This window comes from Schizosaccharomyces pombe, assembly GCF_000002945.2.
Source record: "Schizosaccharomyces pombe strain 972h- genome assembly, chromosome: II".
Taxonomy (NCBI): Eukaryota; Fungi; Ascomycota; class Schizosaccharomycetes; order Schizosaccharomycetales; family Schizosaccharomycetaceae; genus Schizosaccharomyces; species Schizosaccharomyces pombe.
This window is the reverse complement of record NC_003423.3, coordinates 2040720-2066185: the sequence shown is the minus strand read 5'-3', so window position 1 is coordinate 2066185 and position 25466 is coordinate 2040720. Positions and strand designations below refer to the sequence as shown.

Below are 25466 nucleotides of genomic sequence, written 5' to 3'. Positions count from 1 at the left end.
ATTTATTTAAAACGTTATGATCAGTAGGACACTTTGCATATATATAGTTATGCTTAATGGTTACTTGTAACTTGCATGACCGAACACCATACCCCCAAAAGCAGGATTCTTCGCTTTCTAGAGAATCAATATGTATACCTATGTACCTTAAATGATTATGTACAACTTGTTTTGAGAGGGTCGCCGGCAAGCTCGTATAGCAATATATGCGAACGCTTGAGAAGCGATGTACAAACGTCCTTTTCTATTTTTCTTCATTCGACTGTAGTCGGCTTCGACAGTAAGCCAGATGAAGGTGTTCAATTTTCTTCTCCAAAATGCTCACAGTCAGAGGTATATATATTTTTGTTTTGATTTTTTTCTATTCGGGATAGCTAATATATGGGCAGCTAATAGCGAATGTTGTAAAACAGATGTTCGATGAAAGTTTTGAGCGTCGAAGGAATCTACTGATGAAAGGGTTTTCCATGGTAAGGTATTCTAATTGTGAAATATTTACCTGCAATTACTGTTTCAAAGAGATTGTATTTAACCGATAAAGAATCATGAAGATTTTCGAGCCATGCATGTAAACGGAGTACAAAATGATCTCGTTTCTACTTTTCCTAATTACCTTATATCTATACTTGAGTCAAAAAATTGGCAACTTTTGTTAGAAATGTAAATACCGGTTAAGATGTTGCGCACTTTGAACAAGACTGACAAGTATAGTATCGGCAGTGATGCCATGCATTACTTATTATCCAAAGGAAGTATTTTTGAGGCTCTTCCAAATGACAATTACCTTCAGATTTCTGGCATACCACTTTTTAAAAATAATGTGTTTGAGGAAACTGTGTCAAAAAAAAGAAAGCGAACCATTGAAACATCCATTACTCAAAATAAAAGCGCCCGCAAAGAAGTTTCCTGGAATAGCATTTCAATTAGTAGGTTTAGCATTTTTTACAGGTCATCCTATAAGAAGTTTAAGCAAGGTAACTAATACTGTTATCCTTCATAACTAATTTTAGATCTATATTTTAACTTACACTCTATTTGTGATCGGAACACAGTACACATGTGGCTTCAATGGATTTTTCCAAGGCAATTTGGACTTATAAACGCATTTCAAGTGAAGCAATTGCACAAAGTGATTCCACTGGTATCACAGAGTACAGTTGTGCCCAAACGTCTCCTAAAGGTATACCCTTTAATTGAACAAACAGCAAAGCGACTCCATCGTATTTCTCTATCAAAAGTTTACAACCATTATTGCCCATATATTGACACCCACGATGATGAAAAAATCCTTAGTTATTCCTTAAAGCCGAACCAGGTGTTTGCGTTTCTTCGATCCATTCTTGTTCGAGTGTTTCCTAAATTAATCTGGGGTAACCAAAGGATATTTGAGATAATATTAAAAGGTATTGTATAAAATTTATTACCACTAACGATTTTACCAGACCTCGAAACTTTCTTGAAATTATCGAGATACGAGTCTTTTAGTTTACATTATTTAATGAGTAACATAAAGGTAATATGCCAAATTTTTTTACCATTAATTAACAATCAGATTTCAGAAATTGAATGGCTAGTCCTTGGAAAAAGGTCAAATGCGAAAATGTGCTTAAGTGATTTTGAGAAACGCAAGCAAATATTTGCGGAATTCATCTACTGGCTATACAATTCGTTTATAATACCTATTTTACAATCTTTTTTTTATATCACTGAATCAAGTGATTTACGAAATCGAACTGTTTATTTTAGAAAAGATATTTGGAAACTCTTGTGCCGACCCTTTATTACATCAATGAAAATGGAAGCGTTTGAAAAAATAAACGAGGTATTTTAAAGTATTTTTTGCAAAAAGCTAATATTTTCAGAACAATGTTAGGATGGATACTCAGAAAACTACTTTGCCTCCAGCAGTTATTCGTCTATTACCTAAGAAGAATACCTTTCGTCTCATTACGAATTTAAGAAAAAGATTCTTAATAAAGGTATTAATTTTTGGTCATCAATGTACTTTACTTCTAATCTATTATTAGCAGATGGGTTCAAACAAAAAAATGTTAGTCAGTACGAACCAAACTTTACGACCTGTGGCATCGATACTGAAACATTTAATCAATGAAGAAAGTAGTGGTATTCCATTTAACTTGGAGGTTTACATGAAGCTTCTTACTTTTAAGAAGGATCTTCTTAAGCACCGAATGTTTGGGTAATTATATAATGCGCGATTCCTCATTATTAATTTTGCAGGCGTAAGAAGTATTTTGTACGGATAGATATAAAATCCTGTTATGATCGAATAAAGCAAGATTTGATGTTTCGGATTGTTAAAAAGAAACTCAAGGATCCCGAATTTGTAATTCGAAAGTATGCAACCATACATGCAACAAGTGACCGAGCTACAAAAAACTTTGTTAGTGAGGCGTTTTCCTATTGTAAGTTTATTTTTTCATTGGAATTTTTTAACAAATTCTTTTTTAGTTGATATGGTGCCTTTTGAAAAAGTCGTGCAGTTACTTTCTATGAAAACATCAGATACTTTGTTTGTTGATTTTGTGGATTATTGGACCAAAAGTTCTTCTGAAATTTTTAAAATGCTCAAGGAACATCTCTCTGGACACATTGTTAAGGTATACCAATTGTTGAATTGTAATAACACTAATGAAACTAGATAGGAAATTCTCAATACCTTCAAAAAGTTGGTATCCCTCAGGGCTCAATTCTGTCATCTTTTTTGTGTCATTTCTATATGGAAGATTTGATTGATGAATACCTATCGTTTACGAAAAAGAAAGGATCAGTGTTGTTACGAGTAGTCGACGATTTCCTCTTTATAACAGTTAATAAAAAGGATGCAAAAAAATTTTTGAATTTATCTTTAAGAGGTGAGTTGCTGTCATTCCTAAGTTCTAACCGTTGAAGGATTTGAGAAACACAATTTTTCTACGAGCCTGGAGAAAACAGTAATAAACTTTGAAAATAGTAATGGGATAATAAACAATACTTTTTTTAATGAAAGCAAGAAAAGAATGCCATTCTTCGGTTTCTCTGTGAACATGAGGTCTCTTGATACATTGTTAGCATGTCCTAAAATTGATGAAGCCTTATTTAACTCTACATCTGTAGAGCTGACGAAACATATGGGGAAATCTTTTTTTTACAAAATTCTAAGGTATACTGTGTAACTGAATAATAGCTGACAAATAATCAGATCGAGCCTTGCATCCTTTGCACAAGTATTTATTGACATTACCCACAATTCAAAATTCAATTCTTGCTGCAATATATATAGGCTAGGATACTCTATGTGTATGAGAGCACAAGCATACTTAAAAAGGATGAAGGATATATTTATTCCCCAAAGAATGTTCATAACGGGTGAGTACTTATTTTAACTAGAAAAGTCATTAATTAACCTTAGATCTTTTGAATGTTATTGGAAGAAAAATTTGGAAAAAGTTGGCCGAAATATTAGGATATACGAGTAGGCGTTTCTTGTCCTCTGCAGAAGTCAAATGGTACGTGTCGGTCTCGAGACTTCAGCAATATTGACACATCAGGCTTTTTTGTCTTGGAATGAGAGATGGTTTGAAACCCTCTTTCAAATATCATCCATGCTTCGAACAGCTAATATACCAATTTCAGTCATTGACTGATCTTATCAAGCCGCTAAGACCAGTTTTGCGACAGGTGTTATTTTTACATAGAAGAATAGCTGATTAATGTCATTTTCAATTTATTATATACATCCTTTATTACTGGTGTCTTAAACAATATTATTACTAAGTATAGCTGACCCCCAAAGCAAGCATACTATAGGATTTCTAGTAAAGTAAAATTAATCTCGTTATTAGTTTTGATTGACTTGTCTTTATCCTTATACTTTTAAGAAAGATTGACAGTGGTTGCTGACTACTGCCCACATGCCCATTAAACGGGAGTGGTTAAACATTAAAAGTAATACATGAGGCTAATCTCCTTTCATTTAGAATAAGGAAAGTGGTTTTCTATAATGAATAATGCCCGCACTAATGCAAAAAGACGAAGATTATCTTCTAAACAAGGGGGATTAAGCATATCCGAAGGAAAAGAGAGTAATATACCCAGTGTTGTTGAAGAAAGCAAGGATAATTTGGAACAAGCTTCTGCAGATGACAGGCTAAATTTTGGTGACCGAATTTTGGTAAAAGCCCCAGGTTATCCATGGTGGCCGGCCTTGCTACTGAGACGAAAAGAAACTAAGGATAGTTTGAATACTAATAGCTCATTTAATGTCTTATATAAGGTTTTGTTTTTTCCTGACTTCAATTTTGCATGGGTGAAAAGAAATAGTGTTAAGCCATTATTGGATTCCGAAATAGCCAAATTTCTTGGTTCCTCAAAGCGGAAGTCTAAAGAACTTATTGAAGCTTATGAGGCTTCAAAAACTCCTCCTGATTTAAAGGAGGAATCTTCCACCGATGAGGAAATGGATAGCTTATCAGCTGCTGAGGAGAAGCCTAATTTTTTGCAAAAAAGAAAATATCATTGGGAGACATCTCTTGATGAATCAGATGCGGAGAGTATCTCCAGCGGATCCTTGATGTCAATAACTTCTATTTCTGAAATGTATGGTCCTACTGTCGCTTCGACTTCTCGTAGCTCTACGCAGTTAAGTGACCAAAGGTACCCACTTTCAAGTAATTTTGATCATAGGGGAGAAGCAAAAGGAAAAGGAAAGCAACCTTTAAAAAACCCGCAAGAGAGGGGCCGTATATCTCCTTCCTCACCTTTGAATGACCAGACGAAAGCACTAATGCAGCGACTACTTTTTTTTCGCCATAAGCTACAAAAAGCATTTCTTTCGCCGGATCATTTGATAGTTGAAGAAGATTTTTATAACGCCAGTAAATATCTAAACGCAATAAGTGATATCCCGTTCCTGAACTACGAATTGATTACTTCTACTAAATTGGCAAAGGTCCTGAAGAGAATTGCTTTTTTGGAGCATTTAGAGAATGACGAACTTTATGATATTAGGCAGAAATGTAAAAATTTGCTTTACAGTTGGGCTATGTTTCTTCCAAACGAACCATCGATAAAAGGCATGTAGTGTTTCTCAACGTCAATAGAAGCTGATTTCCTATTACACACGACACCCTTTTACTTATGCTTTGGAGTACCGGTATTGCATACCAGATCGGTGGGAAGCAAGTTGTTATCATGAATACTCTAAGTAAGATGCGAAGCGCTAGTTTGCCGGTTGTTTAAATTTAATGTTATCATCTAGATACAATTTTTACAGTGTATTTTAGCAGTTAAGTTTACGTTAAATTAGTATTTGTGGCTATTCACACAAGAAGGTAAAATTCACATTTCTTTGGCAATATACATTGTTCAGTTGATGGTTCCTTTTTTTTTTGAAAGCGGCCTACAAGATATATTTCTAATTCACGTGCCTTTAGAAAATTGCCTCTATTTGTCTATATATTAATTAACGAAAAATATCAAAAACTTTAAGCAGCAAAAATTAAGTACTACAATTTCATCCAATACGACTATACCTTTAGTATCTTCGTATTCTTTTTTTTTTGTCTCCTAAGTCAGTTTATCTGTCTTCACAATTTTTACGAAGCATTGGATTCTTCAAAAATCTATAAAACGCTACAAGGCTTTAGTGCGCTAATTTAATACGAAGATGTAGACTTCAAAAAAAATGTACGACAAAGAACAGTTACCATATGCATTGAGATTATAAGCTACATATACTAGTGAAATACACAAGAAAGGAATTTCATTTTCTACTCAGAGATTAGGATTCATTTTTACTAGTCAAAGAAAAGAATTACTCCTCTTCGGCTTCTTCACCTTCACCACCCTCTTGTTGAGAGCGGAGACGCTTTCTCTTGCAGCGACCAGGGCGACCACCACCATATGGAGAGGAAAGAGCAAAGTCGATATGCTTTTGGGCATCCAAACGGACAACGAAGGAAGGAACATTGACAATTTGCTTACCAACACGGATGTGACGTTGGAAGATCAACACACGTGCATGATGGATGGACTTAGCCAAACCAAGCTTAAAGACTTGAGTTTGCAAACGACGCTCCAAAAAGTCCTCGATACGGAGAGCCAACACATAATCAAGCTTCATACGGGACTCATCCAAAATGCCCAAACGAACAAGACGACGAATGATGGCATTTCCCTCGAAAAGACGCTTAGGATCCTTCTCGTCAAGGGTCAAAAGCTCACGAGCAGCACGACGGATTTTAGAAAGGGTAAGTGCTACACGCCAAATTTCATGCTTATTTCTCAAACCATATTCACCAGCAAGCTTGAGCTCGGCATCTAGACGGGCCGACTCGAAGGGACGACGAGGAACCTTGTAAGTCTTGGATTGCTTACGAGGAGCAGAAGGCATTGTTTGTTTGGTGCTTTGCGCAACCTACCTTTGCTATGTATTTTCAAGAAGGCACAACAGTGACGGCTTTTTGAGATACTGTAGTATTAGGTTAGGGTTTTGTCCCATCACCATCCCGTACCGATATCCTTACTACACACTATTCCTACTAACCCTCTAGCTTATATCCTTGTGAAGGAAAAGCAGAAGTTAGATTTGTAAATAGAAGGTGTTGTTTATTTTTTCTAAAATAGAAGATCACATATGTAAGGGATACACTGTATCTTGTGAGTGCGTATTAAACTCTATTTGAAGATATTAATTGCACAATCCTGTGAGTGTTGTGCTGTTACTGTCTCTTTTTTGGTTTTTCTCTGAAATTGATCATAATTATTGACGATTTTACTTTTTTTCGAGTTTCAAAATATAAAAAACAAGTTTTTTTTTAGTAGTTCATCTTACATGGGTGGTGAACTTCTGAATACTTTAGACTATACATACAATTTAGACGTACATATACGTACTTACATAAAGAAAGAGGATTTCGATTACTTCATTTGTTTAGATAAGTCGAAAAATCTATTTTTGCTAGAATATTGATCTTTATTTTCTTCTCTCATTTCTCTCTATTTTATTTCTGAAGGATTGATCAAAAAATGGGTTTACCAGTTCATAACCAGCCCCATAAAGCACACTCGGGCTCTCCCGCATCTACCTTTTCCGCTGCTCTGGTTTCTTCTGCCATTAGCAATGTTATTGGGTATCCTCTTGACTCGATTAAAGTTCGACAGCAAACTTACAATTTCCCAACCATTCGCTCTTGTTTCCAAAACGCTGTTAAAAACGAGGGATTAAAAGGTTTGTATCGTGGTCTTACTCTACCATTGATATCAGCCACTCTATCGAGGTCAGTATCATTTACGGTGTATGATTCCTTAAAACTTACATTTGCTCATGTGGATCCTACACTTCGGTATTTCATTTCCGGGCTTGGGACTGGTACTTTTATATCACTTTTTGCTTGTCCATTCGAGTATTCAAAGTTATATTCACAAATTGACATGCTTCTTCGCAAAACAAATATGGGCCGTCGGCAAGAGACAAATTCCAAGCTAAGTGTCAGACCTCCCTTGTCATCTTTCCAGAGCGCTTCTGACATTGTTCGGAGGTATGGATTTACTGCATTATGGAATGGGTATCGTTATCATCTAACCAGAGACGCTCTAGGATCGGCTTGTTATTTTACAATATACGAAACCTTTAAGAAAAATCTGATAGCGAATGATGTGAAGCCGCATTTTGCTTATGCCTTCTCTGGTGCTTTTTGCGGCGCTTTGTCTTGGATTTTGGTATTCCCGGTGGATACAGCCAAATCCATTGTACAAAGAAATACACTCTTATCAATTAAAACCCCTTTGTCTTCCATTCCTTGGTTATCGTTTACTATATATCGAGGTATAGGTATTTCATTGATGCGAAGCGCTCTTATAAATTCTTGCAATTTTACGCTTTTTGAATTATTTCGGGAAACTAAAGTATTAAGCAAATAGTTTTATTCTAGTTTTACGAAGTCTTTGTTGTCCATTGAGTCGATAACCCGTCGGAATGCATTTCTATACATATTTTAACTTGCATTCGACTTGCGGTTGAAGTTTAATCACATTTTAGAACTGGTTTTGTCGTATATATTTAAAGTCCCATGGAATACTTTTACAATTTTTTTGATGCTATTTATTTTTTATTAAAAGCATTTTTACCTTCAAAAACTCCCCTCTCATCACTTTTCATATCATGTGCTGCTGTTAGTTTGACAGTAATTCCACTGAACTTGTTATACATTTCACGAGTTAACCGTTTCAATCTGAAAGTATATTTTCTTTTCCTCTTTTCCCTGTTTTTTTTTGTTTTGTTTTGCTTTTTACGTCCTGTTTTGGTTAATCCAACTCTTTCAATATCTGTATGTACCTACGCTTTTTTTTCTTGTATAGTTGAATTTTGTTTTGTAGATTTTTGGTAGAGGTGTAAATTGGATGAAATTTTTGAGACTAATAGTCCTTCTATTTCAGCGATTGTTTATTTGGGCATTTAAAACTTTAGCTATTAGATTTAGTATGTTTAATGTACTTTCGGACAATGCTGGCTTTCTTACTCAATACATGCTACCTAAGTGAGTTACCACTACCATCCACATATATTGTGAAGGAAGAACAATGTCTCGAATTTTGGTACGTTATACATTGCTTTTTTTAAGAATTTAGGAGCTAATATATAGAAATCACTAAGTCGTAGTTATTCGACCACCTCCCCTCGTCTTTACGGTATGAAATGACATTTTGATTTTGATGAGATTACTAATGGCAATTTAGTCGATGTAGTACAGGGTTTATATATTTCTTCTTTAAGTATGTTATTATATTCTCTTAATTTACCAATTTCTTACACGTCGTGTCTTAGAATCATATAAGCCTAAAGCTGTCCCTTCCGAAACGGCAGCTGAAGTAAAGGAATGGTCCATGCCTAGCGCTCCTACTGCTCCAAAATACGATGTTGACTTTACTTCTGCTTTAAACTCTTACAAGTATGAGGGAGAAACCATTCCCACTAAGGCTGCTGGAGAAAGCAACAAATTTGACTTTCTTGAATCAGTATGTATCTCTTCCTTTACATTGCATCAGCTAACTTTTCCTTCAGTATGAGAATGAAAAAGAACATTAAATTTATTCACTGCTTTTCCTATGCTCAATTGGAAGATGTTTGGTAATTAACTTTGATTAAATTTTGCCTTTTATTTTCCGATTATGAATTTACATTTTCATCTACGTCGTTGAGATTTGATTTTATATCTATTTCATGCCTTTGTCTGATCCTTCTTTTGATTGACCACGAACGTGGATGTATCTCTATAACTCCCGTCTCACTATGATTTATATTCTAGGTTAACGTATCCTTTTTCTGCTTTCTAAATGTCTTTGAACATAGCTGAATTCAATGCTTAGTCGTCTCTTCGATTACGGCACGAAACAGTTGTTGCCTTGATTGATAGAAAACCACTTTCATTGAGTTGAGATGTTTTTCTCTTTGCAAAGTATTTCTATTGAGTTCACATTTGGATTTTTTTTTTCAATTTATATCAACTCAATACAATTGCTTTTATTCAACAATAAGGATTAGCTTGATAAAATTTGATGTCTACTGTGGGTCATTAAAAATATCAGTAAAGTTCACAGTAGTTTTCTTGGAATTGTAATTTTTTTTCTTAAAAAAATATATAATTCACTATTATAAGGTATTTAGTATATTTTCATGCCTAGTCTCATCGTTTTGCCGATTGAGGCTTCATATATAGCAGTAGTATAACTTGCTTAGTACTATCCACCTCACATCCAACATGGAGCAAGTCATTCAGAATAATTGCTCTGAAGTAGACCCTCATGTCCTCAGCTACTGCACTGGATATGCTAATGATGCTATTAAAGATGTAGATGAGGCTTCAGACCATACGATCTCTCTCATTCGTAATTTATTGCTAGATGCTGGCGCTCGTGAGGAAGCGGTACAGCTCATACAAAACGAACTAGAGAAACAATTTAAAGAAAGAGAGGAACATCTAGATACATTACAAACGAATGGACTTGTTCGTTTGAAGGAGACTATTCGAATGGATTCCCAATCCGAAATTTCGTCAACTATGGGTTTGGTTGGCGAAAAGATGGAATTAGATGCTGTAAAGGGCCGTAAGGTTGAATCTAGGGTAGATAGAAGAAAATTAGAGAAGGCTGAACGGAAGATTCGTGCCAAATGGGAGAAACGTACTATCAAAGCAGAATACGAATCTTCAAAGTTGGTTCAACCCGAACAAAAGTCTTATGAAGAGTTTTACATGGCTGTAAATCCTCTAGATTTATCCGGAAGTAACCAAGGAAAATCGAAAGATATTAAAATTGATGGAATTGATCTTGCTTTTGCTGGTCATCGTATATTGACTGGTGCTTCGTTGACACTTGCACAGGGTAGACGATACGGTTTAACTGGTCGCAACGGTATCGGTAAATCTACTCTTCTACGTGCTCTTTCTCGCCGTGAAATTGCGATTCCTACCCATATTACCATTCTTCATGTTGAGCAAGAAATGACAGGTGATGATACACCTGCCCTACAGTCAGTTTTGGATGCCGATGTTTGGCGCAAGTATTTGATTCAGGACCAGGAAAAGATAACTAATCGTCTATCAACGATTGAAAAAGAATTGGAAGAACTTAGTAAAGACCAAACTGCTGATCAAGCTATTTCCCGTCGCCTTGAGCGTGAACGAGACGAACTTGATTTACGGTTGTTAGATATTCAAAATAAGCTTTCCGAGATGGACTCTGATAGAGCAGAATCACGCGCTGCTACTATTTTAGCTGGTCTTGGATTTACTCAAGAAATGCAAAGCCATGCTACCAAGACTTTTTCAGGTGGTTGGCGTATGCGTTTGTCATTGGCACGTGCTCTGTTTTGTCAACCAGATTTACTACTTTTGGATGAACCTTCGAACATGCTTGACGTTCCCTCAATTGCTTTCTTATCTGAATATTTACAAACTTATAAAAATATCGTTTTAGTCGTTTCACACGATCGTTCTTTCTTGAATGAAGTTGCTACTGATATTATTCATCAACACTCTGAGCGCTTGGATTACTATAAGGGTAATTTTAGTCAATTCTATGCTACTCGTGAAGAACGTTGCAAAAATCAACTTCGTGAATATGAAAAGCAAATGGAATACCGCAAACATTTGCAATCATTCATTGACAAATTTCGTTATAATGCTGCCAAATCATCCGAAGCACAAAGTCGTATTAAGAAGTTGGAAAAACTGCCGATCCTTGAAAAGCCTCAAACTGAGGAAGAAGTTGAGTTTGAATTTCCACCTGTGGAAAAAATATCTCCTCCTATCTTACAAATGTCTGATGTCAATTTTGAGTATGTTCCAGGTCACCCTATTCTCAAACATGTTGATATTGATGTTCAAATGGATTCTCGTATCGGTGTGGTTGGTCCCAACGGTGCTGGTAAATCAACAATGCTTAAGCTTCTTATCGAACAACTTCATCCAACATCTGGTATAGTTAGTCGGCACCCCCGACTTCGTATTGCATACTTTGCACAACATCATGTCGATACTTTGGACTTAAACTTGAATGCCTTAAGCTTTTTAGCTAAGACATTTCCTGGCAAAGGTGAAGAAGAATACCGTCGTCATCTTGGCGCTTTTGGTGTTAGTGGACCTCTTGCATTGCAAAAAATGATCACGCTTTCTGGTGGTCAGAAATCTCGTGTTGCGTTCGCATGCCTAGGTCTACAAAACCCTCACATTCTTATTCTAGATGAACCCACCAACCATCTGGATATGGAGTCCATGGATGCCTTGACAAGAGCTGTTAAACGCTTCCAAGGTGGTGTGATTCTTGTTTCTCACGATGTTGATTTCTTGGACAAGACATGTACCAGTATTTGGCAGTGTGACCATAATGTCGTCTCCAAGTTTGATGGAACAATTTCACAATATAAGAAATTCTGTCTATCTCAACAGCCAACCATGACTATAAAAACTTAATGGAATAGCATAGACTTAAATAATAATAATATAGCTGGCGAGGATAAATAAAATCAAATTCTTTTATCTATGAATCTGGATAAAATATGTAAACGAAGTTAACTACATTTTATACAGTAAAAGACATGAAGTGTTAAATAAGATTAAAACAGTAAATTAATTATAGCTAAGTAAGTCATAACACGGTAATGGACAAGAAACCTGGAAAGCATGCAAATCATCAACCAACACCCAAAAAATAAAGAGAACAAACCCAATCAATTAAAAAGTAAAGAGGAGGAAGGGGAGAAGAGGAGAAAATAAGGCGGACCAAGGAAATCAATAGCAGAAAAAAAAAGAATATACAGACTAGTAAACAAAAAAAGAAAGAGAAAGGAAAAAGTTAACTCATTAAATTCGTTTAGGAACTTGACTAGAAAACCTCGAAGGATTTGGAAAAAAGGACATGGGAAAAGACGTAGGGCGAGAGATTGATGGAGAGGAGGAAGATGAAGGTTGAGTTTTGACGGCGTTGAACGATTTAAAATTCTGAGAGGTGAAAGACTTTGGAGGAAGAGGAATGGACGGATAGGTATTAGAGGTTAAAGGACGCTTTGTAGAAGTATTAGTAGCGTTAGAAGAAGAACGTCCAAGGGGATGCAATTGGGGAAAGCTCCGAGAGGATGAAGTAGCTGAAACAATATGACGGGTAGCAGAGCCTTTTTGAGAAAATCACTTTTAGCTCTCGCCATTAGAGAACTTTTTGGACAATAATTACTCATGGGACGCGGACGCTTAGGAGGCCGAGCAGCTCTAGGCTCACGCTCTAAAGGAACAATTCGCTTGTTTTGTTTACTTTGCTCTAGCTTGGTGTAAGCACTTCGAAGCTTAGCAGAAGCAACGTTATAATGAGCATTTCTTTTTTTCTTAAGTTTTCCGTAGAGCCCTCTCCAATCATCAATATTGTTCAATATAGTTCGTTTTTGAAGTTCTAATCCAAAATCACGCAAAACGTGATCTTTCCACAATGGTTGAGTGTCAACTTTCAAATGAGGCGACTTTTCTTCCAAGTCTATTAAATGTTCTGGTCTAGCTTTTTCCAGGATAGGTTTTACGAGTTCGAATGGGCAATCGCCAATATCATCGATGTCGTGCACATGCTTCTGCGCGACTTGGATGCACAAATCTTTTAAAGAATACATCGCTCATATGATAGTAATTTTTAAAAATTTCAAAGAAAACGATCGAATTAGAGCTCTATAGTCTTCAATTGGAAGAGTGCTTTTACCTTATTTGAATGTAAACAAAACCAATTCAACGGGGGAAAATGTGTTTCAAAGAAGGAAAGGTCCAGAATCTATCGATTAGCTAAATTCCTTTCCTTGTTAGTATATGCGTATAAAACGCGGAGAATCTAAGTGCGAGTAAAAAAAAATTCCAGATAATTGTTTGTTTCCGACAAGTTGAAAAAGACGGCGAAGCAAACCTATTTGTTCACTTATACAAATATATTAAAAAATAATTAAAATCTTTAATTTGTTAACTCGGTAAAATCGTTAAATTATCGCTAAATAAATTTATCGACCTTTATCAAATTTTCTTCATTCAATTTACGAGTTCTCAACCACCGTTTCGTTATAAATATTTGCGTATTCAACGTTAAAAACCGTAATTATCCTTCTTGCCTTTCCGGCCCAGTGGAAGTTCCAATGACGCCGCGGAAGGGCTGCACACCTCAGTAGCGAATATGGGGAAAGAGCAAATTCATGCTTGCCACGATGACTACCTGGATGCTTGATGTAGGTGACGTGTTACTTAAGATGAAAATGTAAATACAAGAGAAGAAATGGGTCAAGAAGGCGATTAATGGATGAAAAGAGAAATTATTCATAGAAAAATTTTTCCTTAAATATGCGCTTTTATTAATCTTTCGTTTAGGTTTTTTTCTCTCGTAAATTAATTCAGATATAGGTATTTAATCAACATTGCCAATTTCAACAAGTTTTAGGGGTTACGTGCAATAGTTTTATTGTTCTATTGTTTTTTAATTCTTCTCTCAATCCTAACTCTTGAAATTTTGTCGTACAAGACATTTTTCGCATTTCGTCAAGTTAAATTTTATGTTAAACTAGAGTTATTTGCGAATTAGGCTAATGAGCAGAAACCACTTGAATATACAAAATTTTATTTATTTATTTATTTATTTATTTTTTTTAAAAAAAGAGTAAATGGTAATTAATCTACTAGAAGCGTAAAAAGAATTGTTCAATACTTCAAAAAGAAAAATATGTATATCATATATCAAACCAGATTAGCAATCAATGCCAATAGCTTTATTCATTGAAAAAATAAAAAAAATAAAGAACGGTTATAGATGAGTCAATTAATTTCGTACTTTAACGTTAGTTGGTTTATTTCGTTTTTGTACAACATTATTTACTTTTTTAAATACTTAGTTCCTGCTTATCATAATGAATATAGCTAGCTTCATTAGTTAAAATTATTAGTATAGTTTTCGAAATTGTAAACGCTACTATAGTTTCTTTTTTCTGTAATTTCCTAAATTGCTTCAAAACAGCATTTGCAATGCAGCACATTCTCAATTAAGAGCAGTTGTAAGCAAAGAGCAATGAGAAATCTTTCAAATTAGATAAAATGAAGTACAGTAAGATCCACATATTCAACAAAGCTATCCTTTCCCTTTAGTGTCTCTGTTGCTATCACTTATATACGAAAGCATGGCATTGGAAGCGTAAAATGAATCATTAATTTTGCAGATGTAGTTTTCTGGGATCAGGAAATAAAAAATTTAAGAAATTTCAAAAGAACTTGAGAAGAAATTGATGAACTAGTTGGTCTGTAGGCAAAAGATCAATGATACCAAATTGTTTCCTTGATAAAAGTCCCATTGCCAAACAAGAGTATAAGTTAAAAGAAAGTAAAGAAATAAGGAAAAATATAAATTGATGATACAACTATACTATCAAACTATTCTTTGCAATTGTCAGTTTTAAAGTTGAAACCTATTTCCTGTAGGATAGACAAACGAGGAAGCAAAAAATACCAATAAAAATGTTTATGATTTTCAACTAGTTATGTATAATTTGAAAATCACTTTAAATTGACTCTCTATTGAAATCACCGCCATGTCAGTTTCAACTCTGATCAAAGATCTCATGAACTAAGGATTGCATTTGACATTTGGAGTTACCAGGTAAAAGAAGAGGAAAATTTTGGTAAAAGGTTGAACCGTTTTGTCTACGATCTGTTGGTCCATTCGATTTCCCAGCATATACCTCTTCTTGTCCAAACCACGAAACGTAACCTTTAATATTCATGTCTCAATCTTTTCTACTATAATTAAACTCACGTATAGGATTGACTATACAACATCAATCTCCAAGCTGTGATAACGAGTATTTTCCATCTGATCCCAACCAACCTTTTAGGAATATTTATCCTTTCCAAAGCAAACCAAATCATTTCTTTTCGAAATTTGATTTTTTTAACAAAAAGTGTTAAGATCGTAAAAATAACAAATGCCTCCATCTACAGTTAATCAAGAAGTCAATTCTATCCTATTCATCAAGAACTTGTCTTTTAAAATTACAGCAGAAGAGATGTACGATCTTTTTGGTAGGTATGGTCCTGTACGACAAATAAGGCTGGGGAATACGGTTCAAACAAGAGGTACTGCATTTGTGGTTTATGAAAACGTTCAAGACGCTCGTCGAGCTTGCGAAAAGCTTTCTGGCTACAACTTCATGGATAGATACTTGGTTGGTACGTTATCTTAGGGAATGTATTAGCTACTATTAATTTTAATTTCTCCTTTCTAACGGCTTTTTAATATCTTCTTGTTAACTTTTTTTTTAGTGCATTATTATAACCCTGAAAGAGCTAAGGTTGATGGTCAAGATTTGGCAGCAAGGTATGCCGCCTTGGAACAAGTTAAGCAAAAATACGGTGTTCAGTGAACGTTTACTATTTATTTACCAAAAAAAAACAAACAAATTAGGAGTCTGATATTGACTCCATTAACGTGTAATAGATTTCCTCTTTCTATAAATTCTGTTGAAGAGAACATACAGCAGAAAAATGAATCGGCTCATATTAAACAATCGTTTACTAGTGTTTCGAACCTAGGTATAAAAAAGGTACTATAAGGACTTGAATTTTATTATATTTCGCTTAAAGCTTTTTAGTAATAATAATGTAATGCATTGATCTATAATATAACAACGTCTACATGTAGTATTAAGATTTGAATCCCTAATAAAACGTATCCAAATTTGCCCAACCGTATTTCCCAATTAATAATTTTATCTGGCACAAACTTCAAATCATAATGAGCTAGTTTCCAAAGTCCAACCCTTCCAGCTTCATTACCAACACATAACTCACCACCCTTACCAAAAGCTAGGCATGTAACTCTGCCTAAAGGCGTAGCGCTGGTGGGCCAATTACGGAACACACTAAAGCTGGGAACATGAACGAGTCGTAGAGTATCCTTCTTTCCTCGAGATGCGATAGCTAAAACTTGACTATCTTGAGAAAAGCTCATACTATTTATGCTGAAAGTAATATTATCCAATGTAGTGACAGGTTTTGGTGCAGCGTCCGCATTGGATGTCTGGAGGTCATATATATTAACAATACCACTCTTGCTACCAATTGCCAAATACTTATTAGATGGGTCCAAACAAAAATGAGTGGTAGATACACCATCTTGAACTTGCCAACGACGAACGACTGAACGTTGCTCAACATTAAAATGCCATACCTCCGCACCATAACTAAGCACCAACATTTCCGACCCGTCAGAAGTGAACAAAACGTCGGAAAGTACACCTTCAATTTTAAAGCTTGTAGCAAACTGACCAGTAAGAGCATGCAGTAAATTTATATGGCCAGATCTTCCTTCCAAAGCAATGTACTTCCCAGTTGGATCTACGTGAAACCTTTCCATACTTGGCTGAAAGTTCTCTTGTCCATACATACGACTAACTTTTTGAACTTGGGCAGACTCCAAATCCCAAATGTACATGTATTTTCTCCGACCAGCAGCTATTACTCGTTTACCATCCGGATGAAACAACGCAGTTTGAAGAGCTGAAGAACGTAAATGCAAAGATGTTACCAGTGGATTGACTTTGCCATCAAGCTGATAAATGCGAAGTGTGCGATCAAAGCCACAAGTAAGCAAAAGAGGAAAATAAGGATGAATAGACATACAACGAATTCCACTGTGAGAAGGTGCTTGGAAGTTGGCATCTTTAAGCCGTTTGATGTTGATAGTACCAGGAGCAAGAAGCTTTGAGGATTGATTTATGTAGGAAACTGAAGATTTGAATAGACTCTTCAAAGATTTAGGAATGACACTTTTCTCCGATAAAGCATTAAATTCATCCTCTTCTTCGGTTACGTCTTGCTTTTTAGCCCATTCAGGCACTGGATAAACTCTTTCAAACTGGGTTCGTAACCTTCTGGCGTATTGAAGACCATTAACCATGTCTTCATCTTCATATTGACGCAATTTTCTTAATCTCGAGTGGTCCTGCAAAGATATCATCAACCGCTCATCGTCGCTGTCTTCCCAAATCGAAGGGATTTCATTACTAGCTTCTTCGTCCTCCTTCACCGTATTATCTCCAGCTATAATATCTAAAGGTACAGAATCTTTGGCTCCATCTGCTGAGCCAGTATCGAACATGAAAAGCTCTGCATCTTCCAGCTTTTCCAATTCATCTTCTTGAGCATCGTTATCTTCGCTCAATTCGGGAGCTTCGTTCATCATCACATCAAAAGTCTCATTCTCTTTATCTAAAAAGGAAGAGAAATTGTTAATGTTTCCGAAAACCGCATTTTCGAGCTCCAATTCCTCAGTATCTTTTTCCATTTTTTTAGAACTCGGCTTTTCCGCAGTTTTTCTACTCTTAGAGCTTATATCGAGAAAAGCATCTCGGTATACGGAGTTTTTCAAGTTATTTTCCTTACTTGAAGCCATCCGAATAAAAATGTTTAGATAATTATGTAGAGTTGGTTTTTGAAAAATTCACCCAACCTTCCATATAGCGAAATGCACTGAAATACCTCGACTGGTCAAAAAGCTCATACAATCGAAATAGCATTTCTGTAGATATATATTACTCATAAATTAATATTTTTTACAAGTTTAGTTTATTACTAGTCTAAGCTTTTTTCTAATATTAATTCCATAAACTATGAAATAAATTTTTCATAGTACATATGTTGGTAAAATCATGTGTCTATACAATGTGTCCATAGCCTTCATACATTTCATTATTCTATTGTAGTCATTAAATTTGTAATTTTTAAAATTGTTCCACAGTATGATAGCATTCCAAATTCCGCGTATAAAGGAGTGAATCAAGAGGATCTTTTGTTGAATCCAAATAAGCATCCTCATTATCGTTCTAGGTATTATGCTATTTAAAAATAAAATTTCTCATTTGTTCATTCTTACATAAATACCGATTTGTAATAGAATTGAGGCTTCCTTTTACGAAACCAGTGTAATCATTAGTAGTAAGCAAAAGGTCAACTTTTAGGCATATACTTTCATACACCTTGTTTCAGAATGTATAACCTCACACCCTTTTGAGCAATAACTAGTTCCACAATTTTGACAAGCATATTTTCCCCAATAACCACATACATTACAGAATTTTCGCGGAGGTTTGTAAGACGGTTTTGCAACACAGGTATTATACCTACTATTTGGCTATATATGGTTAGAGTAAATAAAATCAGCTTACAATTTGCATACAGTTTCATCAAGGTAATTAACGAATGTTTTCCTCGAAGATAGAATTCGTCGAACACTTATAGGTAGAACTCGTCTCTGAACTGTAACAAGTTAGATTGAGCAGACGTATCATAGATCAGATTACATACGCAAATCTTTTGGGATTTCAAATCTAATGTCCGAAAAATTATCCTTCTCCAAGTCTGCAAGGTTTCGTTTTAATTGTCGTTCACGAGTAACTGGATCGACAACGCTCTATCATCCATTAGATCAGTTCCTTTGTAAATTTAAACAAACCCTTTGTTTTTGTTTTTTTCTTTTTTGAACCGCGTGTTCAATGGGGGTGACAAACATTATGAGCTACTCAAAAATTGATTATGAAAAGTACTTTTCAAAAGTATGATGTCCCTAAAGATGCTAAGGTAAATGTATTTAAAGTATTTTTAACAAGAAGTCACCAAAGGTCTAAAACTCTTGAAACCATCCAAATCAAGTAAATTGGTTAATGACAGGTGGTATATATGTGGAACCGGAGTTTTCACATTGTTTATACTAGTATCTAGTATTCAGTGGCTAAAAGTCTAATACAATTTTTTCTTTGAAATTCTTAAACATCTTTATGGTTTCGGGCAATTTATTCTATTCGTTTGGGTCTCCTTGAGTATTTTATCACCACTGCAAAGTACTCGTACTAAATTTGTAAGTTTTTTATTATTGAACGACAAAATAGTAACTACCACATCGTGAATAAAATGAGTTATATTACTGACTAACTCTCGTTTCGAAATGCCATGAAAATTTCGTTATCACAGCAGTATGGCTTTATCGATCATACAAGCTTATAACAGCTTCTAAATACTTAATTATATAACAATTGGGTTAATTTAGTTTTCTTAACCAACAAAAACACTCGAGAACTTATTACCGGACAACTAACTACGGGTATTATCACTGACAGTCTGTAAAAACTCCATACATACTTCTCCTACATTGACTTAGCTACTTTAGACTTGATAAGAGATATAACATATGTCAACGCGTCATTGATTAACTACATAACACGCCAATTATAAACTTCTCCCAAAAGAACTTAAGAATTTCCATTTTCAATCCAGATGAATTTATCTAGAGACGAACAGTAGCGGCAGCAGCCTTAGCACGCTTAGCGAGCAAAGCTTGGGTCTTACCACCCATGATACCACCACCCCACTTACGACGGCTTTCGTCGTACTTAGCAGAGAAGTTAGCATCAACGGCGGAGACAATAGAAGCGAGTTCGTTCTTGTCTTCCTCACGGACCTCAGTGACAGCTAAAACAGCAGCAGTCTTTTGGTGAATGACAGTACCAAGGCGGGCCTTGTTCTTGACAATGGCATAAGGAACACCCATCTTCTTGCACAAAGCAGGCAAGAAAACGACGAGTTCAATGGGGTCGACATCGCTGGCAATGAGAACCAACTTAGCCTTCTTGGCCTCAATGAGAGCTACAACATGGTTCAAACCATATTTAACATTGTAAGGCTTCTTAGAGACGTCTTGAGCAGACTTGCCGTTGGCAACAGCCTCGGCTTCAGCAACCAAACGTTGCTTCTTTTCAGCAGCAGTCTCAGGACGGTACTTGTTAAGCAACTTGAAGACCTGAGTAGCAGTGTTTTTGTCCAAAGTCTTCTGGAACTGAGCAATGGCAGGAGGAACCTTCAAACGCAAGTTCAAAATCTTGCGACGGCGTTGAAGGCGGATATACTCAGGCCACTTAACAAAACGGCTCAAGTCACGCTTAGGTTGGATGTCTTGTCCAATACCAAAGGAACGGGGACGGCTCACGAACAAAGGGTTCTTAGTAGTTTTTGCAGCCTTAGGCTGAGCAAAAGGTGAGGGTGCGACCTTTTTAGACTTGGGTGCCTACATTTATGTTAGATAGACTGGTTTTTATCAATTTATCGACTATTTCAATCGATTGTCACTTACCATTTTTGGTGGTTGTTCAAGTTAGAAGTTTCTTTCCACGACGGTTTTTTGGATACTGTGTGACTGTTTAGCAAACCCTACCCTAGGACGGTGTTTCAAACGTCGTACCCAAAACAACATCATGGCGAAAAAATATAACGATAGTTAGTGAAATACATGCAATTGTAGCAAAGGATTATGGATGTGGAAAATTGGAATATTTGAGTCTTTCATATACTTTTTATGTTTTTACTTTATTCTTTACAAATAAATACGATTAGTCTTAAGTTAATTTAGCACAAAGATTTAAAGTCTCACGCAAAAAAAAGTTTTCACACCTGAAAATCTGAAAACTTCAATTTCCATAAATATTAAGCTATCAAATACAAACAGAGTAATGATTTTGAAGAGCTGAGATCGAAAGAATTCTCGAGTTACTAGATTTCAAAAAATTTGGGATGCCAGCTCGAGTTATCCTATTAGGCTTGTATCCCACGGTCAATTCAGATCATTAATAGTAATAGTTAACTTTCCAGATACTCTACGGAGAGTTGAATTTATACTTTGATCTAACAAACAAAAATCAAGTTAATTAATAGATAAGTCAATTGAAAGCTCACCAGGCGAAATGTCTTATCTTGCCGCAAAGAAAAATATATATATAGTATACAGGATAAAACTTTTTTTCAAAAATTCAGATTTAGCTGATGTTTTTTAAGTTGTTTCAAGCAAGGTTTCATCTCTTGCTGATGCCAATAATTATACTCTTAAGTTCGAGTGTAACTGATAAAAAAAAATCAATCTTTGTAGTATAGGAGTTTCAAAAAACGTTTACATTCTTCAAACCAAAAAAAGCTAAAGGGCGCATTATCATAGAAAAAGTTTTTTCTAAATTAGCTCCGCAATCAGCATAGAGGAAATATGAAAACAATATACCGCACTTTCAAGAACTCAATAATAAAACGTACCTGAATTACAATTGCTCGACCTTTCTCCGAGAAAGTTACTTTGATAGGATCAGAGAGAAGATTAGCTTATAAGAAGATAGGTATCAACATCCGATCAATTTAATATCGGAGATCTGAACAACTTGTCTCATCATTTCCTTCTCCTGGTCGACTTTATGGAACTAAAGGGTTACAATTGCCATTCGTTTATTGATCGATAGTAAGCTTTCTTGATATCATTAAATAGGTTTTATAGTTATTTATCACCAAGTGTACATGTATTTCTAAAGTCATCCACTATGATTTAATCCAACGCCAATACAGATAAGTTTTAGTCTTTCAGTTATTTGAAGTTTCGATTCATAGGATTTTGAAATACAAGTTCAGCTGGCAATAGGAAACAGGTTAATTGCAATTAACAGAATATTACGAAATGTTGATAAAAATTCTAAATGCCGATATTGGTAGATGGGAAATTTGGTACCTGATATGTAGCAGAGTGACTTCATTTGCTCACTGATACAAAGCACTTGGCACGAGCAAACCACACTATAGGATGCTCTTATTTTAATAATTGGTGTCTAATAGTGCTTTTAAATACTTATAGAACATCTTCTCAATTCATATTATAATTCTTTCTTTTCCAATCTTGCATAGTTTTTAATCAACTGAGCAACGTGCATTGAAGATTTATTTCTTTGACGATAAAGCCCATACTTGGAGTATTTAAAACAAAGGTGTTGGAATTGGACAATATTTTAATCTATTTCGTCTTTTATTTTTTTTCGTAGTAACTTCTTTATACATAATGAATATCGACGAATGGCAGCGGATTGAAGAAACGGCGCCTGGAAATAAATGCTTAGCTAAGCTTAATGAATTGGAAAGTATATTAAAGGATGCAAAGAAATCTTGCCTAAAAGATCCTACTACATCTATGAAGGAATTGGTAGCATGCTCTGAAAAAACACAACAAGTTTTTGATGATCTGAAACGTACCGAGAAGAAGTTTCACACGTCTTTAAATCGATTCGGTAAAACTCTTGAGAAAAAATTTAACTTTGACTTAGAAGATATCAAGCTTCATTCATCGTTTGAAAGTAAAAAGCGTGAAATTGATACTGCTTTATCATTGCATTTTTTTCGACAAGGCGATGTTGAGTTAGCCCATTTATTTTGCAAAGAAGCTGGAATTGAAGAGCCCTCCGAAAGTCTTCACGTTTTTACGCTTCTCAAATCTATCGTTCAAGGGATTCGAGATAAAGATTTAAAGTTGCCCATCGAATGGGCCTCTCAGTGTCGTGGTTATTTAGAAAGAAAGGGAAGCAGCTTAGAATATACGCTTCAGAAATATCGACTTGTTTCTAACTATCTCACTACTAAGGATATTATGGCTGCGATACGATATTGCCGCACAAATATGGCCGAGTTTCAAAAGAAACATTTAGCGGGTAAGTTTAAATGATCATAAATATATTTAGGGAATTTTTGGTTTTTTTAACTTATATAAGATATCCAAAAGACAATGATAGCTTTGTTCTTTTGTTCCAGGAATGAGGTCCTTTCGGGTACAAATGACTCGCATGATTCCATCCATCATATAATATCAAACAACGCACAACTGAATATTCCCCAAGAGTATATTGATGTACTTGATCTTGATTGGAAATCCCTTGAACTTTTATTTGTTCGAGAGTTCTGCGCTGCATTGGGTATGTCCTTGGAATCCCCGTTGGATATAGTAGTAAATGCTGGGGCCATTGCTCTACCTATTCTGTTAAAGATGTCCAGTATAATGAAGAAAAAGCATACAGAATGGACTTCACAAGGGGAACTTCCGGTTGAAATTTTTTTACCCAGCAGCTATCATTTCCATAGTGTTTTCACTTGTCCTGTTAGCAAAGAACAGGCTACGGAGGAAAACCCTCCTATGATGATGTCTTGCGGTCATGTTATTGTCAAAGAAAGTCTTCGACAATTATCTCGAAATGGCTCTCAACGATTCAAATGTCCCTACTGTCCTAATGAAAATGTTGCTGCAGACGCTATTCGTGTCTACTTTTAAAAGGAATTTAAGATAATGATTTTATTTCAACTAAATTAAGAGTATTATAAATGCCACCAAAAGACTGTTTCCTAACCAAGCAAGGATTTCGCTATGCCAACGAGAATCCTAATTTGCGAAAGTGGTTTCAAAATAATGACTTAAAAAATTGATGGAAGTATTTATGAAGCTAAAAATTACTGTTTTTATCTTTGATGATTCACCTACTCTCCCTACTTGAGATCTCTTTTGAGTCAGAAAATCTGACGCATTGTAACCTGGTTACCTAAAGGTGATTTATGATTGTTACTTGGGGCGATGTGAATCTTTCGTTTGCCAAACAGAAAAGTAGTTAGAGTTTTAGGGGTATTTGACTTACAAATGGCTCTTTTACCATTTTTTGATCTTACGAACTTTGAGAGTGATGCTTCTGAAGAGTTAGGATGGCTTAAGTACGTCGGCAGAGTGCAAACAAGAGTGTTTCCTCAGCATTTCAAAGATAATCTCGAAAAAGTTCGCAAAATTTCGGAAACGATTGATGTGATCGTTGACACGACTGCTGAACTTGGACCAGAGGCCTGCGTCAACCTTTTGAACGCTGGTGCACTCGCCATACTGGTTAATGAAGAAATGCTAAACGAGTTGGCAGACATCTCTCCGAATCGTTTGGTTTTGAAGACAGACACTACTGATATTGGAAAAATTGAAAAACTTTCACAAGTTGCTGGTTCTATTCAATGGATCGGCAGTGCTGAGAATTATCCCCCTGACTTTTTTGAAAGAGCCAGCAAGATCATTCACAAAGCTGTAATGCCTGAGGGTGGAGGCCGAACTTTATATTTGGAGTTCCCCGAACAACCATCTATGGAGGTACTGAAATCTTTTTCTGTTCACTCTGTCGTTCCCGTTCTGTCAAGTTCTTTCTTGACAGTGAAGCCTGCCGAAGAGCCCAAGAAGTTATCATTAGCTGATCTCATTTTGATATCTGCCAATACTGATCGTGAGGATGGACTATTTTCTACTTTAGTCGTCAATGAGCTCGGTATTGCACTTGGTCTCGTGTATTCTAGCAAGGAAAGCGTTGCTGAGTCTTTGAAGACTGGCACTGGAGTTTATCAATCCCGCAAACGTGGCTTGTGGTACAAGGGCGCATCTTCTGGTGCTGTTCAACACTTAATTCATATTGACGTCGATTGTGATGAAGACTGCTTGCGCTTTGTCGTCTATCAAACCGGTAAAGGTTTTTGTCATCTTGACACCTTGCATTGCTTTGGACAAGCTTCAGGACTTTGTCAGTTAGAAAAGACTTTAATCGATAGGAAGAATAATGCTCCTGAGGGATCTTATACTGCTCGTTTGTTCTCCGACCCAAAGTTATTGCGTGCAAAAATTATGGAGGAAGCTGAAGAGTTGTGTGATGCTACCACCAAAGAGAATGTTATTTGGGAAATGGCTGATTTGATGTACTTTGCCATAACCCGCTGCGTCGGTTCGGGTGTTAGCCTTAATGACATTAGTCGTCATCTTGATTTGAAACATCGTAAAGTTACAAGAAGAAAGGGAGATGCTAAAGTTGCATGGCAAGAGAAACTTAAAGACAAAGGAGGAGTGGCAAACACGTCTTATACTGCCTGAATTTTTTAAATTTCTACTCTTCATTCGCAGATGATAGCAGTCGGTCTAAGGTGTAGTCTACTAAAACCTTGCTAATGCGGAAATTTTTACTTTGTGTAATTATTTAATAATGAAAAAAAATTCATATTTGCTGTTTGTACTAATATTATTTGTTTTATATTGTTTAATTTGAG

At 35.7% G+C, this 25466-nt stretch overlaps 13 protein-coding genes, 12 long non-coding RNA genes and 2 other non-coding genes across 27 annotated transcripts; 13 read left to right on the top strand and 14 right to left on the bottom strand.

Annotated features, from left to right (window-relative positions):
- Position 1: 1 nt before the first annotated feature.
- On the bottom strand, positions 2 to 671 carry SPOM_SPNCRNA.5472. The gene has a single exon (NR_194827.1). It is a non-coding gene; the product is annotated as a non-coding RNA (long non-coding RNA).
- trt1 (telomerase reverse transcriptase 1 protein Trt1) lies at positions 76 to 3714 on the top strand (the record flags this gene model as incomplete). The annotated part of the gene is made up of 16 exons (NM_001021746.3): positions 76 to 333; positions 390 to 470; positions 542 to 660; positions 712 to 974; positions 1011 to 1403; positions 1443 to 1513; positions 1553 to 1822; positions 1863 to 1979; positions 2031 to 2200; positions 2242 to 2426; positions 2473 to 2621; positions 2663 to 2876; positions 2914 to 3163; positions 3203 to 3369; positions 3413 to 3509; positions 3552 to 3714. The coding sequence occupies 16 exons, from the start codon at positions 76 to 78 to the stop codon at positions 3712 to 3714; spliced, it is 2967 nt and encodes a 988-aa protein (NP_595842.1).
- SPOM_SPNCRNA.5471 lies at positions 2456 to 3568 on the bottom strand. Its single transcript, NR_194826.1, has one exon. It is a non-coding gene; the product is annotated as a non-coding RNA (long non-coding RNA).
- A 35-nt stretch (positions 3715 to 3749) lies between the features above and the next one.
- On the bottom strand, positions 3750 to 5408 carry SPOM_SPNCRNA.1484. The gene has a single exon (NR_150371.1). It is a non-coding gene; the product is annotated as a non-coding RNA (long non-coding RNA).
- pdp1 (PWWP domain protein Pdp1) lies at positions 3902 to 6551 on the top strand. The gene has a single exon (NM_001021745.3). The coding sequence runs from the start codon at positions 4004 to 4006 to the stop codon at positions 5081 to 5083; it is 1080 nt and encodes a 359-aa protein (NP_595841.1). The 5' UTR covers positions 3902 to 4003; the 3' UTR covers positions 5084 to 6551.
- rps902 (40S ribosomal protein uS4) lies at positions 5748 to 6415 on the bottom strand. The gene has a single exon (NM_001021744.3). It carries the CDS (start codon positions 6392 to 6394, stop codon positions 5816 to 5818), a length of 579 nt encoding a protein of 192 aa, NP_595840.1. The 5' UTR covers positions 6395 to 6415; the 3' UTR covers positions 5748 to 5815.
- Positions 6545 to 8530, top strand: ort1 (carboxylic acid transporter). Its single transcript, NM_001021743.3, has one exon. The coding sequence runs from the start codon at positions 7030 to 7032 to the stop codon at positions 7921 to 7923; it is 894 nt and encodes a 297-aa protein (NP_595839.1). The 5' UTR covers positions 6545 to 7029; the 3' UTR covers positions 7924 to 8530.
- Positions 8531 to 8553: 23 nt separating this feature from the next.
- atp14 (F1-ATPase subunit H) lies at positions 8554 to 9598 on the top strand. The gene is made up of 5 exons (NM_001021742.3): positions 8554 to 8598; positions 8646 to 8691; positions 8740 to 8775; positions 8828 to 9018; positions 9065 to 9598. The coding sequence occupies exons 1-5, from the start codon at positions 8584 to 8586 to the stop codon at positions 9086 to 9088; spliced, it is 312 nt and encodes a 103-aa protein (NP_595838.1). The 5' UTR covers positions 8554 to 8583; the 3' UTR covers positions 9089 to 9598.
- SPOM_SPNCRNA.5470 lies at positions 9160 to 11081 on the bottom strand. The gene has a single exon (NR_194825.1). It is a non-coding gene; the product is annotated as a non-coding RNA (long non-coding RNA).
- Positions 9744 to 12045, top strand: gcn20 (AAA family ATPase Gcn20). Its single transcript, NM_001021741.3, has one exon. The coding sequence runs from the start codon at positions 9762 to 9764 to the stop codon at positions 11970 to 11972; it is 2211 nt and encodes a 736-aa protein (NP_595837.1). The 5' UTR covers positions 9744 to 9761; the 3' UTR covers positions 11973 to 12045.
- Positions 12046 to 12087: 42 nt separating this feature from the next.
- Positions 12088 to 13704, bottom strand: pof4 (putative elongin-A Pof4). Its single transcript, NM_001021740.3, is given in 2 exon segments — positions 12088 to 12669; positions 12669 to 13704. Coding segments are annotated over 2 exon segments (792 nt in total). The 5' UTR covers positions 13154 to 13704; the 3' UTR covers positions 12088 to 12362.
- SPOM_SPNCRNA.5469 lies at positions 12195 to 13239 on the top strand. Its single transcript, NR_194824.1, has one exon. It is a non-coding gene; the product is annotated as a non-coding RNA (long non-coding RNA).
- An 864-nt stretch (positions 13705 to 14568) lies between the features above and the next one.
- SPOM_SPNCRNA.5468 lies at positions 14569 to 15938 on the bottom strand. The gene has a single exon (NR_194823.1). It is a non-coding gene; the product is annotated as a non-coding RNA (long non-coding RNA).
- On the top strand, positions 15418 to 16189 carry sap14 (Pre-mRNA branch site p14-like protein). The gene is made up of 2 exons (NM_001021739.4): positions 15418 to 15734; positions 15828 to 16189. The coding sequence occupies exons 1-2, from the start codon at positions 15491 to 15493 to the stop codon at positions 15926 to 15928; spliced, it is 345 nt and encodes a 114-aa protein (NP_595835.2). The 5' UTR covers positions 15418 to 15490; the 3' UTR covers positions 15929 to 16189.
- utp18 (putative CGI-48 family protein) lies at positions 16094 to 17992 on the bottom strand. Its single transcript, NM_001021738.3, is given in 2 exon segments — positions 16094 to 16292; positions 16294 to 17992. Coding segments are annotated over 2 exon segments (1668 nt in total). The 5' UTR covers positions 17959 to 17992; the 3' UTR covers positions 16094 to 16289.
- On the top strand, positions 16595 to 18187 carry SPOM_SPNCRNA.5467. Its single transcript, NR_194822.1, has one exon. It is a non-coding gene; the product is annotated as a non-coding RNA (long non-coding RNA).
- Positions 18188 to 18402: 215 nt separating this feature from the next.
- Positions 18403 to 19230, bottom strand: vps71 (Swr1 complex histone chaperone module subunit Vps71). Its single transcript, NM_001021737.3, has 4 exons — positions 19018 to 19230; positions 18870 to 18975; positions 18742 to 18821; positions 18403 to 18696 (listed from the first exon to the last, which is right to left on the bottom strand). Exons 1-4 carry the CDS (start codon positions 19072 to 19074, stop codon positions 18520 to 18522), a joined length of 420 nt encoding a protein of 139 aa, NP_595833.1. The 5' UTR covers positions 19075 to 19230; the 3' UTR covers positions 18403 to 18519.
- SPOM_SPNCRNA.5466 lies at positions 18486 to 19004 on the top strand. The gene has a single exon (NR_194821.1). It is a non-coding gene; the product is annotated as a non-coding RNA (long non-coding RNA).
- SPOM_SPNCRNA.5465 lies at positions 19114 to 19825 on the top strand. The gene has a single exon (NR_194820.1). It is a non-coding gene; the product is annotated as a non-coding RNA (long non-coding RNA).
- Positions 19744 to 20711, bottom strand: rpl8 (60S ribosomal protein eL8). Its single transcript, NM_001021736.3, has 2 exons — positions 20689 to 20711; positions 19744 to 20622 (listed from the first exon to the last, which is right to left on the bottom strand). The coding sequence occupies exons 1-2, from the start codon at positions 20689 to 20691 to the stop codon at positions 19846 to 19848; spliced, it is 780 nt and encodes a 259-aa protein (NP_595832.1). The 5' UTR covers positions 20692 to 20711; the 3' UTR covers positions 19744 to 19845.
- Positions 20712 to 20738: 27 nt separating this feature from the next.
- SPOM_SPNCRNA.5464 lies at positions 20739 to 22035 on the top strand. Its single transcript, NR_194819.1, has one exon. It is a non-coding gene; the product is annotated as a non-coding RNA (long non-coding RNA).
- SPOM_SPNCRNA.1483 lies at positions 20973 to 22124 on the bottom strand. The gene has a single exon (NR_150370.1). It is a non-coding gene; the product is annotated as a snoRNA primary transcript (small nucleolar RNA).
- Positions 21681 to 21775, bottom strand: snoZ30. Its single transcript, NR_197132.1, has one exon. It is a non-coding gene; the product is annotated as a C/D containing snoRNA Z30 (small nucleolar RNA).
- A 298-nt stretch (positions 22125 to 22422) lies between the features above and the next one.
- Positions 22423 to 24034, top strand: gid2 (ubiquitin-protein ligase E3; the record flags this gene model as incomplete). Its single annotated transcript, NM_001021735.3, has 2 exons — positions 22423 to 23065; positions 23126 to 24034. The coding sequence occupies 2 exons, from the start codon at positions 22423 to 22425 to the stop codon at positions 23677 to 23679; spliced, it is 1197 nt and encodes a 398-aa protein (NP_595831.1). The 3' UTR covers positions 23680 to 24034.
- On the bottom strand, positions 23598 to 24201 carry SPOM_SPNCRNA.5463. Its single transcript, NR_194818.1, has one exon. It is a non-coding gene; the product is annotated as a non-coding RNA (long non-coding RNA).
- On the top strand, positions 23994 to 25453 carry his7 (phosphoribosyl-AMP cyclohydrolase/phosphoribosyl-ATP pyrophosphohydrolase His7). Its single transcript, NM_001021734.3, has one exon. The coding sequence runs from the start codon at positions 24040 to 24042 to the stop codon at positions 25291 to 25293; it is 1254 nt and encodes a 417-aa protein (NP_595830.1). The 5' UTR covers positions 23994 to 24039; the 3' UTR covers positions 25294 to 25453.
- On the bottom strand, positions 24311 to 25046 carry SPOM_SPNCRNA.5462. Its single transcript, NR_194817.1, has one exon. It is a non-coding gene; the product is annotated as a non-coding RNA (long non-coding RNA).
- Positions 25454 to 25466: the final 13 nt, after the last annotated feature.